General features: G+C 48.3%; 1 protein-coding gene across 17 annotated transcripts in view; it reads left to right on the forward strand.

Moving 5' to 3' along the window:
• LOC140718497 (polyhomeotic-like protein 2) overlaps positions 1–18,523 on the forward strand; it is a 257,941-nt gene that overhangs the window by 129,291 nt on the left and 110,127 nt on the right. For all 17 annotated transcript variants that reach the window (XR_012096706.1, XR_012096703.1, XR_012096702.1 and 14 more), the window contains one exon: positions 10,684–10,842. Coding sequence is in view for 11 of the 17 variants with exons in the window: in XM_073032384.1 (XP_072888485.1) it covers positions 10,741–10,842 (102 nt within the window). In the remaining 6 variants the exon portion in view is untranslated. The remainder of the gene's footprint in view (positions 1–10,683; positions 10,843–18,523) is intronic.

Raw genomic sequence — 18,523 nt, forward strand, 5'->3', positions numbered from 1 at the left:
CATTTGCTTTTAGTTTTAATTGTTAATTGGTGATCTTTAGTTTTGCTTGAAGAGTGGCGTTCCGTTTCCCAGTGGTGTTTTTGTCCTGTGTAACCCGGCCGTGTCTCGGCCCTTCTCCAACCCCACGGGACAGCCGCGGTATCCCGTTGTTTCCCAAGCCTTTGTCTGCGGCTCTCCACGGAGTGGTGTGGGATCGCCCCCGGGACACACCTGGGGAGAGGAGTTCCCCACAGTGACGCGTCGGCACCCATAGCGGCGAAACACTGCACCCTGTGTGTGTGAGGTGGGGGGGGGGGGTGTTCCTGGGGGTGTCCTTGGCTTTGTGTGTGTGTGGGTGACAATCGGGTTAATATCACTAGTACAAGTTGTGAAATTTGTTGTTCAGAAGCAGCAGCAGTATATTGCAATACATAATTAAAGAACTATAAATTAAAGTAAGAAATGTGCATTATAAAGATTGTGTGGGATATATACCTGTCAGATGGTGGGTCTCTGTGTCTGTGTGCGGAGGTGGGGGTGGGTATCTCTGACTGTGGACGATGCACACCAGTGCCAGAGGAACTCCCTGACACCCACAGACATTCACACACATGCAGAACCCCTCCACACACACACACACAAACACGCACGAACCCCAGTGAAGGCTCTTGGACCGAAACGTGGACTGTGTTTCTTTCCTGACCAGCTGAGCTCCTCCAGCATTTTGTGTGCGTTGTCAGAGAGTGGTAGTAGATGGTTGCCTCTCTGACTGGAGGCCTGTGACAAGCTGAGTGCCGCGGGGATTGGCGCTGGGTCCGTTGTAGCTTGTCTCTGTATCAACAACCTGGATATGGTCAACTGGATCAGCAGATTTGCAGTCGACTACAAGATTTGGGGGTGGAGTGGACAATGAGGTAGACCATCAAAACTTGCAGTGGGATCTGGACCAGCTGGGAAAATGGCAGGTGGAATTTAATGCATACAAGTGTGAGATGTTGCATTTTGGGAGGATCCCTCCACACTCCAGGGTAGAGCAGGTGAATGGTAGGGCACTGGGGAGCGTGATAGGGAAGAGGGATCTGGGAATACAGACCCATAATTCGTGAACGTGGTGTCACAGGTAGATAGGGTCAAAAGGATAGTTCTGGCAAATGGGCCGTCAAAAACCAGAGTACTGCGTACAGGACACACGAAACGCTGGAGGAACTCAGCAGCCAGGCAGCATCCACGGACAAGAGCACAGTCAATGCTTCAGGCCGAGACCCTTCCGCAGGACTGGAGAAAAAAGACGAGAAGTCAGCGTAAGGAGGTGGTGCGAGAGCCACAAGGTGATAAGTGAGAGGGAGGGGTGGAGTAAAGAGCTGGGAAGTCAATTGGTGAAAGAGATACAGGGCTGGAGATGGGGGAATCTGATAGGAGAGGGCAGAAGCCATGGAAGAAAGGGAAGGGGAAGGAGCACCAGAGGGAGGCACTGGGCAGGTAAGGAAATAAGGTGAGAGAACGAAAGGGGGGGCATTACTGGAAGTTTGAGAAATCAGTGTTGATGCCATCAGGTTGGAGGCTACCCGGATGGAATATAAGGTGTTGTTCCTCCAAACTGAGTGTGGCCTCATCCCGACAGTAGAGGGAGGTCATGGACTGGCATATCGGAATGAGAAGTGGAATTAAAATGGGTGGCCACTGGGAGATCCTGCTTCTTCTGGCAGACAGAGTGTAGGTGCTCGGTGAAGCAGTCTCCCAATCTACATCGGGTCTCACCGATACACAAGAGGCCACACCGGGAGCATCAGATACAGTATATGACCCCAACAAACTCACAGGTGAAGTGTTGCCTCTCCTGGAAGGACTGTTTAGGGCAGTCCTGAACAGTAGCGAGTGAGGAGGTGTAAGGGAAGGTATAGCACTTGTTCTGCTTGCAAGGATAAGTGTCAGGAGGGAGATCAATGGGGAGGGATGTTCCCTATGCAACTCCCTTGTCCATTCATCCCTCCCCACTGATCTCCCTCCTGGCACTTACCCTTGCAAACAGAACAAGTGCTACACCTGTCCATACACCTCCACACTCACTACCATTAAGGGCCCCAAACGGTCCTTCCAGGTGAGGCGACACTTCACCTCTGAGTCTGTTGGGGTTGTCTACTGTGTCCGATGTGTGTCCTGCCGTATATCGGTGAGACCCAGCATAGAGTGGGAGACTGCTTTGCTGAGCACTTGCGCACCTCCCACATTTCCACTCTGACATGTCAGTCTCTGGGTTCTTCTGTTGCAATGAGGACACACTTGTGTTGGAGGAACAACACTTTATATTCCATCTGGGTGGCCTCCAACATGATGGCATGAACATCGATTTCTCAAACTTCCAGTAATTGCCTCTCCCTTCCCTTTCTTCCATGGCCTTCTGCCCTCTCCTGTCAGATTTCCCCTTCTCCAGCCCTTTATCTCTTTCACCAATCAACTTCCCAGCTCTTTACTTCACCTCCTCTTCCTCTCCCGGTTTCACCTACCACCTTGTACTTCTTCTTCCCCTTCCCCCCCCCCCCCCCCCCCCATATCCTAAACTCTCCTCTTTCTTTGCAGTCCCGATGAAAGGTTTGACTGCTTATTCATTTCCATGGATGCTGGCTGACCTCCTGAGTTTCTCTAGCATTGTGTGTGTGTCACTTTGGATTTCCAGCAGATTTTCTGATATTTGTGAACTTATACACATAGATTGATTGTATGTCCACAAAGTGACGCTAGGCACAGGAGTGTCTGTACATAAGGTGACTGACAGGAAATGATAAAGAAGTGGTGGAGTTAGTGGGTGGAGGTGTTGATCAGCCTTGCTGCTTGGGGAAAGTAACTGTTTTTGAGTCTGGTGCTCCTGGTGTGGATGCTACGTAGCCTCTCCCCTGGTGGGAGTGGGACAGACAGTCCATGAGCAGGGTGGGTGGGATCCTTCCTGACGTTACTGGCCCTTTTGCAGCACCTTTCTGTATATATGTCCTTGATGACCGGTAGGCTGGTCCCAGTGATGTGTTGGTCAGTTCTGAGCCTTCCTGTCCTCCTCAGTGCGGTTTCCATACCGAGCAGTGATGCAGCGTGTCATGGTGCTCTCCGCTGTTCATCTGCAGAGTGAAGTGAGTATCATAGAATAATAGAACATCAACCTCACTCATATCGATGTGCATAGTCCAGCTCTCCTCAGAAAGTAGAGGTGTTGGTGAGCTTTCATAGAACATAGAAAACCTACAGCACCATACAGGCCCTTCGGCCCACAACGCTGTGCTGAACATGTACTTTAGATGTTACCTAGGGTTACCCATAGCACTCTATTTCTCTAAGCTCCATGTACTTTCCTGACTGTGCAGGATGTGTACTCAGTAACGTAGCCGCTGTGCATTCCTCTGTATCCATCAAACATCCGTCCATCCCGTCTCTGCCTCCCGTGTTTCCTTCTTGAGCAACACTCATGTCAGAGAGGTGAGAAGAAGCTCACCCGAACCAAGACACCCAACATCTGCCCCCCCCCCCCCCACAGATCCTAGGCTGACTGCCTGATTTTCAGCATGACCCCCTGCACCCTGGAACGTCCCAGTCAGGTTGTGATCTCATAGATCAGTGCAGTACAGTTCCTTCCCCCCACGATGTTGTGCCAACATTTAAACCACCTCCAAAATCAATCTAACCCTTCTCTCCTACATAACCCTCCATTCTTCCATCGTGATGTGTTTGTCTAAGAGTCTCTTAAATGTCCCTAATGTAATTGTCTCTACCACCAATTCTAGCAGAGTGTTCCACTCATTCACCCCTCTCTGAGTGAAAAACTACCTCTGACATCCCCCCCCCCCCCCCCATACTTTCCTCTGATCACATTAAAATTATGCCCCCTCGTATTAGCCATTTCCGTCCTGGGGAAAGTCTCTGACTGTCCACTCTGTCTATGCCTCTTATCATCTTGTCCACCTCTATCGAGTCACCTTTCATCCTCCTTCGCTCCAAAGAGAAGATCTGTAGCTGGCTCAACCTGTCCTCATAAGATATGCTCTCTAATCCAGACAGCATCCCGGTGAATCTCCTCTGCACTCTCTCTAATCCAGGCAGCATCCTGGTAAATCTCCTCTGCACCCTCTCTAATCCAGGCGGCATCCTGGTAAATCTCCTCTGCACCCTCTCTAATCCAGACAGCATCCTGGTAAATCTCCTCTGCACCCTCTCTAATCCAGGCAGCATCCTGGTAAATCTCCTCTGCACCCTCTCTAATCCAGGCAGCATCCTGGTAAATCTCCTCTGCACTCTCTCTAATCCAGGCAGCATCCCGGTGAATCTCCTCTGCACTCTCTCTAATCCAGGCGGCATCCTGGTAAATCTCCTCTGCACCCTCTCTAATCCAGGCAGCATCCCAGTGAATCTCCTCTGCACCCTCTCTAATCCAGACAGCATCCTGGTAAATCTTCTCTTCACCCTCTCTAATCCAGGCAGCATCCTGGTAAATCTCTTCTGCACCCTCTCTAATCCAGACAGCATCCTGGTAAATCTCCTCTGCACCCTCTCTAATCCAGGCAGCATCCCAGTGAATCTCCTCTGCACCCTCTCTAATCCAGACAGCATCCTGGTAAATCTTCTCTTCACCCTCTCTAATCCAGGCAGCATCCCAGTGAATCTCCTCTGCACCCTCTCTAATCCAGACAGCATCCTGGTAAATCTTCTCTTCACCCTCTCTAATCCAGGCAGCATCCTGGTAAATCTCTTCTGCACCCTCTCTAATCCAGACAGCATCCTGGTAAATCTCCTCTGCACCCTCTCTAATCCAGGCAGCATCCCGGTGAATCTCCTCTGCACCCTCTCTAATCCAGGCAGCATCCTGGTAAATCTCCTCTGCACCCTCTCTAATCCAGGCAGCATCCTGGTAAATCTCTTCTGCACCCTCACTAAAGCTTCCACATCCTTCCTGTAAATGAGGTGATCAGAACTGAACACAGTATTCCCAGTGTGGTCTGACCAGGGTTTTATAGAGCTGCAACATGATGCCACATTTCTTGAGCACTGGAATGTTCTGAAGGACACAACAAGGAAGAAGGTCACTCCTTCAGCCATGCCTGTGGTTTCAGGAGCAACACACAGACCTGCAGGGAGAAGCTGAAGGTCTTAAACCGAGGTTGAAAATTCAGGGGTAGGAGGTAGAAGGCCGAAGCCCTGGATGGCTCCTGTGGAGGTTGGAGGCCCATGTCTGTGAATCTGAGAGTCTGGGACCAAGGAGGTCCAAAGTTGGCCTGACCTGGGGTTGGAGGCCTGTCTGTGTGTGTGAGCGGGTAGATGGGTGGGAAAGGGGCTTATTTTTAATGCTGTTGTTGCTTGTATTGTGTTGCTGAATGTTATAGGCACCCCTTTGTCTGCGATGGTCAGACTATATTTGGAGTCTTGTGAGCAGATTTGAGGGGTGTGCCGGTGTTGGAGAGGGTCCAAGGGAAATTCACAAGACTGATTCTGGGAATGAAAGGGTTAATGTATGAGGAGTGTTTGATGGCTCTGGGCCTGTACTCGCTAGAATTTACAAGAATGAGCGGGTATCTCATGAAAACCTACTGAATATCAAAAGGCCTAGATATTGTGGAAGTGGAGAAGATGTTTGCTATAGTGGGGGAGTCTGGGACCAGTGGACACAGCCTCAGATTAGAGGGACATCCATTTAGAACAGAGATGAGGAGAAATTTCTTTTGCCAGAGAGTGGAGAATCTGTGTAATTCATTGCCGCAGAGGACTGTGGAAGCCAAGTCATTGAGTATATTTAAAGAGGAGGTTGATAGGTTCTGGATTAGTCAGGACATCAAAAGTTATGGGGAGAAGGCAGGAGGATGGTGTTGAGAGGGATAATAAATCAGCCATGATAGAATGGCTGAGCAAACTTCAGTGGGCTGAATGGCCTAATTCTGCTTCTATGTCTTATGGTCAAGGACCAGAAACCGAGCACGAGTCCCGACCTGTGTAGGGTATGGATACATGACAGGTCCTGGTATGTTGAAGGAACTTAGAGATAATAATTCAGGTCTTTGTAAAGTGGCTCAACTTCAAAGTGCTGTTGATATTCAGGAGTAGCACCCACAAAACACTGGAGGATCTCGCAAACAAGAGGAAGTCTGCAGATGCTGGAAATCTGAGTAACACACACACAAAATGCTGGAGGAACTCAGCAGGCCAGGCAGCACCTGTGAAGGGAAATGGACAGTCATTGTTTTGGGCTGAGACCCTTCACCCATCCATTTCCCTTCTCAGCCAATGCCTGACCTGTTAGGTTCCTTCAGTGTTTTGTGAGTTACTCCATATTCCAGTGTCCTGACTCTCATGTTTCTAGTAACCGTCAGCTCCATCCTCCTCCCTGTCCACGTTAGAGTGAGGCTAACAGTGGAGGGGGGTTTGGATGCTGCACGGTTCCCACTGACCGTGGCTGTCCACGTGCTAATGAAATACAGCCTGCTGGCCTTTGTATTTAATCCTCGGTCTTGGCACCTGGCAGTCAGATTGTGTTGCCCGAGAGCACTGTCCATTGTGTTTGTTTGCTGCTGAGAGATTATTGTGGGGTTTGGGAGCAGAGTTCGAGAGATCACCGCCTCTCTGATGGAGTGGCAGCTGGGAGACAGCTTTCATTTCATTCAGATCACCTTTGACATGCAAAAATGTGCCCTATTGCCCTCTTGACCTCTCCAGCAAGGGTCAATCAAGAGTTGATTTGTTCCTTGTGATGGACAATTTATCAAAATAGTCAGTTTTCTGTAATGATGTCAAATTTTGTAAACCTTCATTACTGCAGCTTCCACCAGCACAACCAATCTTCAGATTACAGATTTCATCAGCTCTGAATCAAATTCTGTATCACTGCGTATGTTGTGAAATTTGTGTTTAGCAGCACTATACAGCAATACATAATAAATTTTTTTAACTATAGCTTACAATAAGAAATACATATGTAAAAATTAAATTAAATAAGTAGTGCAAAAATAGCAAAAAAAAAGTCCTGAGAGTGTTCATGGGTTCGTGGTCCATTCACATATCTGATAGCAGAAGGGAAGAAGCTGTTCCTGAAACATTGAGTGTGTGTCTTCAGGCTCCTGTACCACCTCCTTGCTGGTATTATTGAGAAGAGGGCAGTGGATGGTGAGGGTCCTTAATGATGGATGTTGCCTTTTTGAGGCATTACCGTGATGTTAGAGAGCTTTTTCTGATCCTGTGCACATCTGAAATAAAAACAGAAAAGCTGGAAACACTGCGAGGGAAGAGGGGTGTCAGACAGTTTCTGTAGAAGGAGGAGTGAGCATTAAATTTAGGGAGGACATGCTCTCTTCTCAGGGAGGAGGTACAGGAGCATGAAGGCACAGACTCAACATTTCAGGAACAGATTCTTCCCCTCTGCCATCAGATTTCTGAACGGACATTGAACCCATGTACACTACCTCAGTATTTTTACTTCCCTTCCTCTTCTTTCTATTCCCCAGTCTGGCCTCTTACTACTTCTCTTCTCCCCACCTGCCGTCACCTATTCCTGGTGCCCACATCCTTACCTTTCTTCTCTGGTCCACTCTCCTCTCCTTTCAGATTCTTTCCTCTCTGGCCCTTTACCTCCCCCACCCACCTGGCTTCACCTGTCACCTTCTAGCTTGTCCTCCTTGTCCTCCCCCCATCTCTTTATTTTAGTGTCTCCCCCCTTCCTTTCCAGTCCTGATGAAAGGTCTCAGCCCAAAATGTCAACTATTTATTCTCCTCCAAAGTTGCTGCCTGCCCTGCTGAGTTCTTCCAGCATATGGATCAGCAGCCCTAAACCTTTTTCACATCACCTCCCAGCTTCTTTCTTCATCCCTTCTCCTCCACCCACCCGGCTTCTCCTATCACCTTCTAGTCTGTCCTCTTTCCCCTACCCCTTCCACCTTCTTATTTCTGGCACCTTTCCCCTTTTCCAGTCCTGAAGAAGGGTCTCAGCCTGAGATGTCGACTGTTTGTCCATTTCCATAGATGCTGCCGGACCTGCTGAGTTCTGCCAGTGTGTTGTGTGTGTTGCTCTCTATTTTTGTTCTGTCTTTGCACTACTTATTTAATTTGATTTATGATGATGATGGTGTCCGTCTGTCTCAAGCGTCACTGGAGTATGCCTGGGCTGGAGGTGTGGAGATCCTGAAATGCCCAGTCGTCAAGATCCCCCTCTCGGCCTCACTCATGTAGTTCAAAGGAAAGTGAAGCAATACATTTGGCACCAGCTTGGCTGCAGGAGCTGCCGGAAGGATATTCGATGTTGCTCCCGTGGTCTTCATCTCTCCCGAGGCTGCCCACAAGGTAGTGGGGCTGTTTACCTATAGCTAGGGATCTGGTTGACAAGCTCCACTGTTCACTGAACAAACCAGTTGGAGGTTCCTCTCACTGTGTGGGATCTTTGCCATCACTGGTTAACTTGGAGCACAGTTCCAACTTCACCAGCTACTCGCATCCAGTTTGAACTTGTTGCCAGACAGCGAGACCAGGAGTGAGATCCTCTGGAGTTGGGAGGGTTTCAGTTTAGTGGTGAGGTTATGTAAGAAGTTTTGAATGATTCGGGTAAATGATAGCTTCTGAGCTGGGCTTGGTTCGGGTCAGTTGATGATTGGTTTAGATGGTTGGTGTTTGGTTTGATGTTTTGGTTAACAGTTCCAGTTGGTTGGAATGGTTGCTGTTCTGCATTTGGCTGGGCCAGTCTGCATTTCACCAAACTGGTTATTGTTCAGTTTGTGTTTGGCCAGGCCGGTCTACACATCGAGTTGTACTGCTTCTGCCGGGTGTACACGTCGGGTTGTACTGTTTGTGCCGGGTGTACACGTCGGGTTGTACTGTCTGTGCCGGGTATCTCGTCGGGTTGTACTGTCTGTGCCGGGTATCTCGTCGGGTTGTACTGTTCCTGCCAGGGTGTACATGTTGGGTTGTACTGCCTGCAACTGGGTGTTCATGCCGTTTGTACTGTTTGTGTTGTGGTGTACTTGTCAGGTTGTACTGTTTGTGTTAGGGTGTACAACTCGGATTCTACTGATTATGCTGGGGTGTACATGTTGGGTTGTATTCTTTGTGCCACTGTGTACACATGGGGTTGTACCATTAGTGCTGGGGTGTACATGTCAGGTTGTACTGTTTGTGCACTAGTGTACTGCTTGTGTTGGGTTGTGCACCTCAGTTGTACTGCTTCTGCCGTTGTGTACATGTCGGGTTGTACTGTTTGTACCAGGGTGTTAGTGTTGGGTTGTATTGCTTGTGCCATGGTGTACAGGTCTGGTTGTACTTTTTGTGTTGGAGTGTACACTTCTGGTTGTACTGCTTGTTCCAGGGTGTACATGCAGGGTTGTACTGTTTGTGCTGAGTTGTACTGCCTGTAACAGGGTGTACATGTCGTTTTGTACTGTTTGTTCCAGGGTTTTCATGTCAGGTTGTACTGTTTATGCTGGATGTACATGTCGGGTTGTACTGTTTATGCCATGATTTACATATTGGGTTGTACTGCCTGTAACTGGGTGCACATGCTGTTTTGTCCCCTGTTTGTGTTGGGGTGTACAGGTCGGTTTCTACTGCTTGTGCCAGATGTAAATGTCTGGTTGTACTGTTTGTGTCGGGATGTACATGTCAGGTTGTACTCTATGTTCCAGGTGTACGTGTTGGGTTGTACTGCTTGTCTCAGAGTGTAACATCGGGTTGTACTGCTTGTGCCGGGGTGTGCATGCTGATATGTATTGTTTGTGCCGGGTGTACACGTTGGGTTGTACTGTTTGTGCTGGTTGTACACGGTGGTTATACTGTTTGTGCCAGGTGTACTCATTAAGTTGTACTGTTTGTGCCGGGTGTACACGTGGGGTTGTACTGTTTGTGCCGGATGTACAAGATGGTTGTACTGTTTGTGCCCGGTGTACACGTCGGGTTGTACTGTTTGTGCCAGGTGTACACGTCGGGTTGTACTGTTTGTGCCGGGTGTACAAGATGGTTGTACTGTTTGTGCCGGGTGTACACGTTGGGTTGTACTGTTTGTGCTGGGTGTACAAGATGGTTGTACTGTTTGTGCTGGGTGTACACGTCGGGTTGTACTGTTTGTGCTGGGTACACGTTGGGTTGCACTGTTCGTGCTGGGGTGTACACGATGGGTTGTACTGTTTGTGCCAGGTGTACACGTCGGGTTGTACTGTTTGTGCAGGGTACACGTTGGGTTGTACTGTTTGTGCTGGGTGTACAAGATGGTTGTACTGTTTGTGCTGGGTGTACACGTCGGGTTGTACTGTTTGTGCTGGGTGTACACGTCGGGTTGTACTGTTTGTGCCAGGTGTACACGTCGGGTTGTACTGTTCGTGCTGGGGTGTACACGATGGGTTGTACTGTTTGTGCCAGGTGTACACGTCGGGTTGTACTGTTTGTGCAGGGTACACGTTGGGTTGCACTGTTCGTGCTGGGGTGTACACGTTGGGTTGCACTGTTCGTGCTGGGGTGTACACGTCGGGTTGTACTGTTTGTGCCGGCTGTACACGTTGGGTTGCACTGTTCGTGCTGGAGTGTACACGTCGGGTTGTACTGTTTGTGCCGGCTGTACACGTCGGGTTGCACTGTTTGTGCTGGAGTGTACATGTCAGGCTGTACTGTTCGTGCCGGCTGTACACGTCAGGCTGTACTGTTCGTGCCGGCTGTACTTGTCGGGTTGTACTCTGTTCTAACCTGCTGTTGTCCTGTACACAGGTGATTCAGCAGGCTCTGCACCGCCAGCCCAACACCGCCGCCCAGTACCTGCAGCAGATGTATGCGGCGCAACAGCAGCACCTGATGCTGCAGACCGCAGCCCTCCAGCAGCAGCACCTGAGCAGCGCACAGTTGCAGAGCCTGGCAGCTGTGCAGCAGGTAAGCGGCGGCCTGAGGGGGCGAGGGGGGTGAGGGGGTGACACGCGGGTGGGGGTCGAGGGGGTGATACGTGGGTGGGGGGGGTGAGGGGGTGACACGCGGATGGGGGTCGAGGGGGGTGTCACGCAGGTGGGGGCGGGGGGGGGTGATACGTGGGTGGGGGGGGTGAGGGGGTGACACGCGGATTGGGGTCGAGGGGGTGTCACGCAGGTGGGGGCGGGGGGGGGTGATACGTGGGTGGGGGGGGTGAGGGGGTGACACGCGGATGGGGGTCGAGGGGGTGTCACGCAGGTGGGGGCGGGGGGGGCGTGTTGAATCTGGTGTCAATGATCCAGGTGGTTCTCTGATCTCAAGAATGAGGCATAAAACTCAAAGGTTAATGGTTTACCAAGTGTGACAAGGACAAAAATCAAAGAAGGAAATCGTAGAAATGAAGCAGCCTCACACTGTGACTCCATCCCCATAATAACAATACCCCGATTAACAGCCAGGTTCAAGCGATGTGATACCTACTCCAGAAAATCTAAGAAACCTCTGGAAAAATGCAGAATAGGTGTACTATAGTTAGTTGAGTTAAGCCCGTCACCTCTGCTGGGGCATAGGCCACCAACAGCTGCTCACCGGAGTCCTCTGTCCAGGGGCAGCCTTTCACGTTGTCTCCAGGTGGAGCCCAGCTTCTTGGTGTATCCTTCCTCTTCCAGTGAGAGGCTTTGGAGCTTCTGTTGAAGTTTCTGTAGCTCTGGGCTTTTACATGAGGGGGTTGCTAATCCCTTCCCCAACCCTGCTACTTTCACAGTCGGGGTTGGGTCCGTCCATGGAGGAGATGAACTGTACTATAAATACTGGAAAATTTCACGTGTACAGCTGATCACATAAACATTATAAGCATGCATAGGGAAGTTAATCTGTAAGAAAAATAACTCTACACCCTCACCCAACTGGGGAGAGGGCACCCAGCCACGTGGTACCTTGATGGAAAACAATGTGCCATCACATGAAACTGAACGTGGCAAGGTCCACAGGGCCCCGCACGTCTCATTACTGTGGGATCTTCAGAAAGTGATGCGTCAGGGAGGCAGCAGTCATCAATAAAGGCGCCCATCACCCAGGACATGCCCTACTCTCATTGCTAGCATTGCTTTCATTCCTGGAATCATTCTTGTGAAGCTCCTCTGGACCCTCTCCAATGTCAGCACAGCTTTGCTTAGAGGAGGAGCCCAAAACTGTTCACAACATTCTCAAGGTGAGACCTCACCACAGCTTTACAAAGCCGTGGTGAGACCTCACCACAGCTTTACAAAGCCTCAGCATCACATCCTTGCTCTTGTATTCAAGCCTTCTTGAAAAGAATACTAACATGGCATTTGCCTTCCTCACCACCGACTCAACCTGCAAGTTAAACTAGAGTGATCTGCACAAAGATTCCCAAGTCCCTTTGCATCTCAGATTTTTGGATTTTCTCCCCGTTTAGAAAATAGTCTTCACATTTATTTCTACTACCAAAGTGAATGGCCATGCATTTTCCAACATTGTATTTCATTTGCCAGTTTCTTGCCCATTCTCCTAATCTGTATAAGTCCTTCTGCATCCTACCTGTTTGATCAACACTACCTGCCCCTCTACAAATCTTTACATCATTGGCAAACTTGGCAACAAAGCCATCTACTCCATCATCTAAATATACAGCATAAAAAGAAGTGGACCCAACACCGACCCCTGTAGAACACCACTAGTTACTGGCAGCCAACCAGAGAAGGATCCTTTTATTCCCACTCGCTGCCTCCTACCTATCAGCCAATGCTTGAACCATATTAGTAATATTCCTGCAATACCATGGGCTCTTAAGTTGGTAAGCAGCCTCATGTGTGGCACCTTGTCAAAGACCTTCTGAAAATCCAAATATAGAACATCCAATGCGTCCCCTTTATCTATCCCACTTGCAATCTGCTCAAAGAATTCTAACAGGCTCGTCAGGCAAGATTTTCCCTTAAGGAAACCATGCTGACTTTGTCCTATCTTGTCATGTGAACCAAATACTCCATAACCTCATCCTTTAACAATTGACTCCAACATCTTCCCAGCCACTGAGATCAGGGTAACTGGTCTGTAATTTCCTTTCTGCTGCTTACCTCTTTTCTTAAAGAGTGGAGTGTCATTTGCAATTTTCCAGTCCTCCGAAACTATGCCAGACTGCAGTGGTTCTTGAAAGATCTACCGTTACCTTTTTCAGAACCCTAGGGTGCAATTTATCTGGTCCCTAGGTCTTTTAGCTTTTTGAACACCTGCCTTGTAATAGTAACTGCACTCACTTCTCTTCCCTCACACCCTTCAACACCTGGCACACTGCTGGTGTCTTTCACAGTGATGACTGATGCAAAATACTCAGTTCATCTGTTGGAAAATACTCAACCAAACAAGCTGCTTTCCTGCACACCCACCCACTTACACACACAGGCAGGCCGACTCCAGGCCTCCAGTCCTTCCTTGGGCCAGGACTCACAGACAATGAGCCTCCGACCTCCGGACAAGCCTACCCAGGAGCCTTGAGCTTCAGTGCTCCACCTTTAGACTCACTGACTTCAGTCTTCCAACAGGCAGGAGATAGTTAGTACTTCAGTTCCAAGTAGACTTAGTATCAAAGTGCATATAATGTCATCATATACAAAACTGAGTTTCATCTTCTTGTGGGCATTCACACAATAGAATCAATAAAAAACCACACACAATAGATACAGAGAAACAACAAACACAACAAACTGGGCAAATTCTAAATGAAAAAAAAACAATAATAGATAAATAAGCAATAAATATTGAGAATATGAGATGAAAAGTCATTGAAAGTTGAGTCCATAGGTTGTGGAATCAGTTCGGTGGGGTGTTGAGGTGAGTGAAGTTATCCCTTCTGGCTCAGGAGCCTGATGATTGAGGGGTAATAACTGTTCCTGAACCTGATGAAGTGGGACTTGAAGCTCCTGTACTTTGTTCCCAGCTGTAATGAGAGGAGAGCATGGCCTGGATGAAAATCATCCCTCTTGTGTTTCTTGATCTCATTACTGGAGATTCAGTTTCTCTCAACCCAGCCTCTTTGATCTTTCATCAACCTGATCCATCACTACTTGCCTTTCTTAACCTGGTGTGCTCTGGGGCACATCCTCAGTGATGTAAACTGGGGTCATCGGGGGTTCAGGTCCTTAATTATGGATGCTGCTTTCCTTCAGCATCTCCCTCTGTGGATGTGCTCAGAGGTGGGGAGGGCTTTCCACAACAGACTGGGCCACGTCCACCACATTTTGTAGTGTCTTCTGTTCAACGGCTTGATGTTTCAGCCCTGTGTTCAGCATAGACATTGCAGTCAAGTTCCTGTACTCTGTGTTAAATGTGAATGCCAGCATCTTTGTGTCACACTGATCTTTGAGCTGAACAAGAACTGGCTCAGGTCAGCCCGGGAGTAGATCGGTAATGCCTGTCTGTGAGTGTACATCGCAGGATGGATCTGTCCCAAGCTGCTCCTGTCTCCAGTCATAATTGAATCACCCCCAAACGTAAAAGGCTCTGGAATGAAATTTGCAAAAACAAATTAGACCTCTTCGAAGACGATGAGGGAGATCGGTGGCAGTAAGTGGCTTGTGTGCAGACTACAATTCAATTAAAAGTACTGTTTGTTGGAGGGATGAGGACAGTAATGGGGAGAGGAAATGGCCTGATGGAGCAGAGTGAAAGACAGGCAGCCAAATCAGGTTTTCGGGAGAGAGGGGGATAAAGTGGAACAGCATGTGGGTCAGATTTCACCACAGAGCCTTCCTGGCACAGGAGGCAGTATGAGCTAATTGCATTGAGTGTTCAGGATCAGAATCAAGTTTAATGTCACCGGCGTATGTCATAAAATGTGTTGTTTTGTACATTGCAATATAAAATAATAGAAAGATTTATAAATCAGTATATATATAAATATAGTGCAAAAAGAGAGGGAGAGGAGTAGAGAGATTGTGTTCACGTACAAAAGCTGGATGAACTCAGCAGGTCGGGCAGCATTTGTTGAAATGAGCGGTCAACGGATGCTGCTCGACCTGCTGAGTTCATCCAGCTTTTGTACGTGTTGATTTGACCTCAGCACCTGCAGGATACTTTGTGAGAGATCATGTTCATTGTCCATGCAGAAAAGTGATGGCAGAGGCAAAGAAGCTGTTTCTCTTCATTGATGAGAAGAGGGCAGGTCCCGAGTGATGGGGGTCCTTAATGATGAATGCTGCCTTTCTGAGGCATCGCCTTTTAAAAATGTCCTTAACGCTGAGGAGACTAGTGCCCATGATGGAGCTGGTTGTGTTTATAACTTTCTGCAGCTTTTCCCGTTCCTATGGAGCGGTCTCTCCACACTAGACGGTGATGCAACCCGTTACAATGGTCTCCCCTGTACGTAGTCTGAGGTCTACGTGATAATGGCTAGTTTTATTGCTGCTTACGTGGTCCATTCTGATAAAATAGGACCAGGTCCTTCTTGGAAAAGACATTAGCTTGGTTATTGTGATACTCTGCAGACGTTGGATAACAAGAACAAAACGAAACATCTCCCCCTCCCCCCTCCAGGTACAGAAAGCACACAGACAGCTAGTGTGCTGCTTTATTGCCAGCTGTATTGTTCTATGGAGTTTGTGTCTGTCTGCTGCAGGTACAATGCTTATTTTTTGTTTTTTATTTAGCGATCCAGCACGGTACAGGCCCTCCTTGTGTGTCCAGCCAGAAACCCCCGATCTAAATGGTTCCATTTATTATCAGAGTATGTAAACAATATACAAACTGAACTACTTTGCGGACATCCACGAGAAACGGAAGAACCCCAAAAGAATAAATGACAGAAAAAAGTTAGAACCCCAAAACTCTCCCTCCCCCGCACAAGCAGCAGCAAGCGACAACGCACCAACCTCCTGCTCCCCCCACCAGGTTCAGCAACAAGCGTCAGTGCCCACCACTCACCCAGCACCAGCTAAGCACCCAGAGAGACCATGATCTGTAGTCAGCAAAACTATTATTTACCCAACATTCAACATGCCACTAACAAGGGACAGAGATACAGCAAAAGGGGAGGGTGACAGTCGCTGTTACCCTGTTACAGTCTGCTCTGTTTGATTTCCCTACATCCACCGCAATGAAACCCTGATGCTCCAATTCCCACAACACCTCAGATGGTAACACTGGCCTGAAATCAGTCATGCACAGGATCGCGCAGGGCCACATCCCACAGGCACTGTCTGTTGGAAAACGGTCGGTCGGCAAGTTCCAGAATGGAAACTTGTCCCGTTTGTGGCAGTTTGAATGCCACATGCAGATCAGGGCCTTCGATAGAACCCCAACCTTAGGGAGACATTCAAGAGAGGAACTAAGCTGTCTTTCACGGATGAAAAAAACTTGGACAGGTACATGGATGAGAGGTGTATGGAGGGATATGGGCCAGGTGCAGGTCAGTGGGACTAGGCAGAAAAATGGTTCGGCACAGCCAAGAAGGGCCAAAAGGCCTGTTTCTGTGGTTCTATGAGCTCAAAGAGGCAGCCACTTGGTGCTATACAAGTTCCACCCAGATTTAACCCTAGCCTAATTCAGGACAATTTACAATGACCAATTAACCTAGCAACTGGTAGATCTTTGGACCGTGGGAGGAAACTGGAGCACGCAGAGGAAACCCACATGGTTCATGGGGAGGACAAACTCCTTATGGACAGCACTGGAATTGAACTCTGAGCTCACACCCCGAGCTGTAACAGCATCACAGTAATCACTGCATGTTTGATCCCAGAGCCTTGGCCATTACAGTCCCTCATCCTCGAGCTGGACAGTGAGGTAAAGATGAGCTCGTAGCCAACTCTGAAGCAGGTCCAGCCTGTGATCAGAGTTGTACAATGCCCAAATCACATCGCTGACTAAGCCAGACAGAGCAGTGAATTGCTGACTACACTGACCTCACACTCAGTTTTTAAGTTAAAGTTTATTACCATCTGAACTCTGGCCCACTGTACAACCACAAAACATACAGCACATAAAGCAAGATATTACCACAAGTAAGTTAACAAAATACAGTATAATTCAAAGGGTACACAGCAGAGGTAAACAGTAAACAGCTCGCTGTCCTAGTGACGAGACCTCAGGGTGACAGAGTATTCACTCAACTGGTTGATCAAATCTGGGGTGTTGTTTTGGCGAAACGAGGTCCATAACAGTGATGGCTGACAAGGAACAAAGATCTTTACTGCAATATCTCACCAGTTAAATGTCCAAGCACCCGCAGCATGATTTAGCTGTACGTTAATTTGGTTCAGCAGCAAATAAAATTCAAGAGGTGTGTTTTAAATTGTGAAATTGTTTGTTTACAAATGAATACCGCAGAAAGCATTCTGAAGTAAGTTCTTGTTATCATTCCGCACCATAGAACAGCTCAGGGACTGACCATTCACTCCAGAATGTCTCTGCTGGCCACGATAGAGTGGATGTGGAGAGGATGTTTCCTTTGGTGGAGGGGGGGATGTCCATTTAGAACAGAGTTGAGGAGGAATTTCTTTAGCCAGAAGGTGGTAAATCTGTGGAATTTATTGCCATGATGTCTCTGGAGCCCAGGTCACTGGGTGCATTTATGGTGGAGGTTGATTATTCAGGGCGTGTAAGGTTACGGGGCGAAGGTGGGAGATTGGAGATGAGAGGGTAATGGATCAGCCGTTATGGAATGGTGGAGCAGACTCGTTGGGCTGAATGGCCTAATTCTGCTCCTGTGTTTTATGGTCTTGTGGTCACAGGGAGAACGTACAAACTCCTTACAGTGGCAGAGTTGAACTCTGGTGTGGTAATAGCGTTACGCTAACCACTACATGAATGTGTTGCACCCAAATCGCGTTTCCCTGCTGCTGCAGTCTCTGCCCATTTGTGTGTTTGTCTAAATGCCCCTTAAACACACTGTTGTCCCTGCTCCCACCACCTCCCCCAGCAACGTGTTCCAAGCACCCAGCACTGTGTAAAAAATGCACTTCCACTCCATCTGCAAAAAGCGGGAATTTCCTGCTGGCCAAACATTTTAAATGCCTATCCCAATCCCTTTCTCCCTATCAGATTCCTCCTCCTCCTGCACTTTGCCTTTTCCGCTTATCGCCTTCCAGCTTCTTTCACCAGGCCGAGCAGAATTTTATTTATTTATTTATTTAAATTGTCCCATTCAGACCAAAAGGTTTAGTCACTGTGGAGGACTTCTTACTCTTTGTGGGAGAATGTTTTTCATGACAGAGGGGATCGCTCTGTTTGACAGTGAGACTTGTGGCTGTGGTTCTGAAGCCTCCTCCGTGCAGTTTGTAGGAGTCGACCCTGAGACTGTAGGAAGTTTTTCTGACAGCTCTGGACACCTTTTGCTTGTGATTGAACCAGAGAGTCTAATTCCATTTTAATCAATTTGCCATTCACTTCTGGCATAAGCCAAATTGCTTGTCTATTGTTAGCTTTCACACTGTAAATCCCAAGGCTACACAGTCCTGTGTCACTCTCATCATTATCAGATTTCACACCAGCAGCACACAGATGAGTGTTCTTTTTGAAACTGCAACTTGACTTTTTAGCTTTTTCTCTTTTCTGAGAAGTCTACTTATTTTTGTTTGCCTGTCGTGCTCTTTTGTCTGCGTCCTACTTTGCTCCATTTTCTGCAAGTTTCACA

The sequence above is a fragment of the Hemitrygon akajei genome, chromosome 29, assembly GCF_048418815.1.
Source record: "Hemitrygon akajei chromosome 29, sHemAka1.3, whole genome shotgun sequence".
Classification (NCBI taxonomy): Eukaryota; Metazoa; Chordata; class Chondrichthyes; order Myliobatiformes; family Dasyatidae; genus Hemitrygon; species Hemitrygon akajei.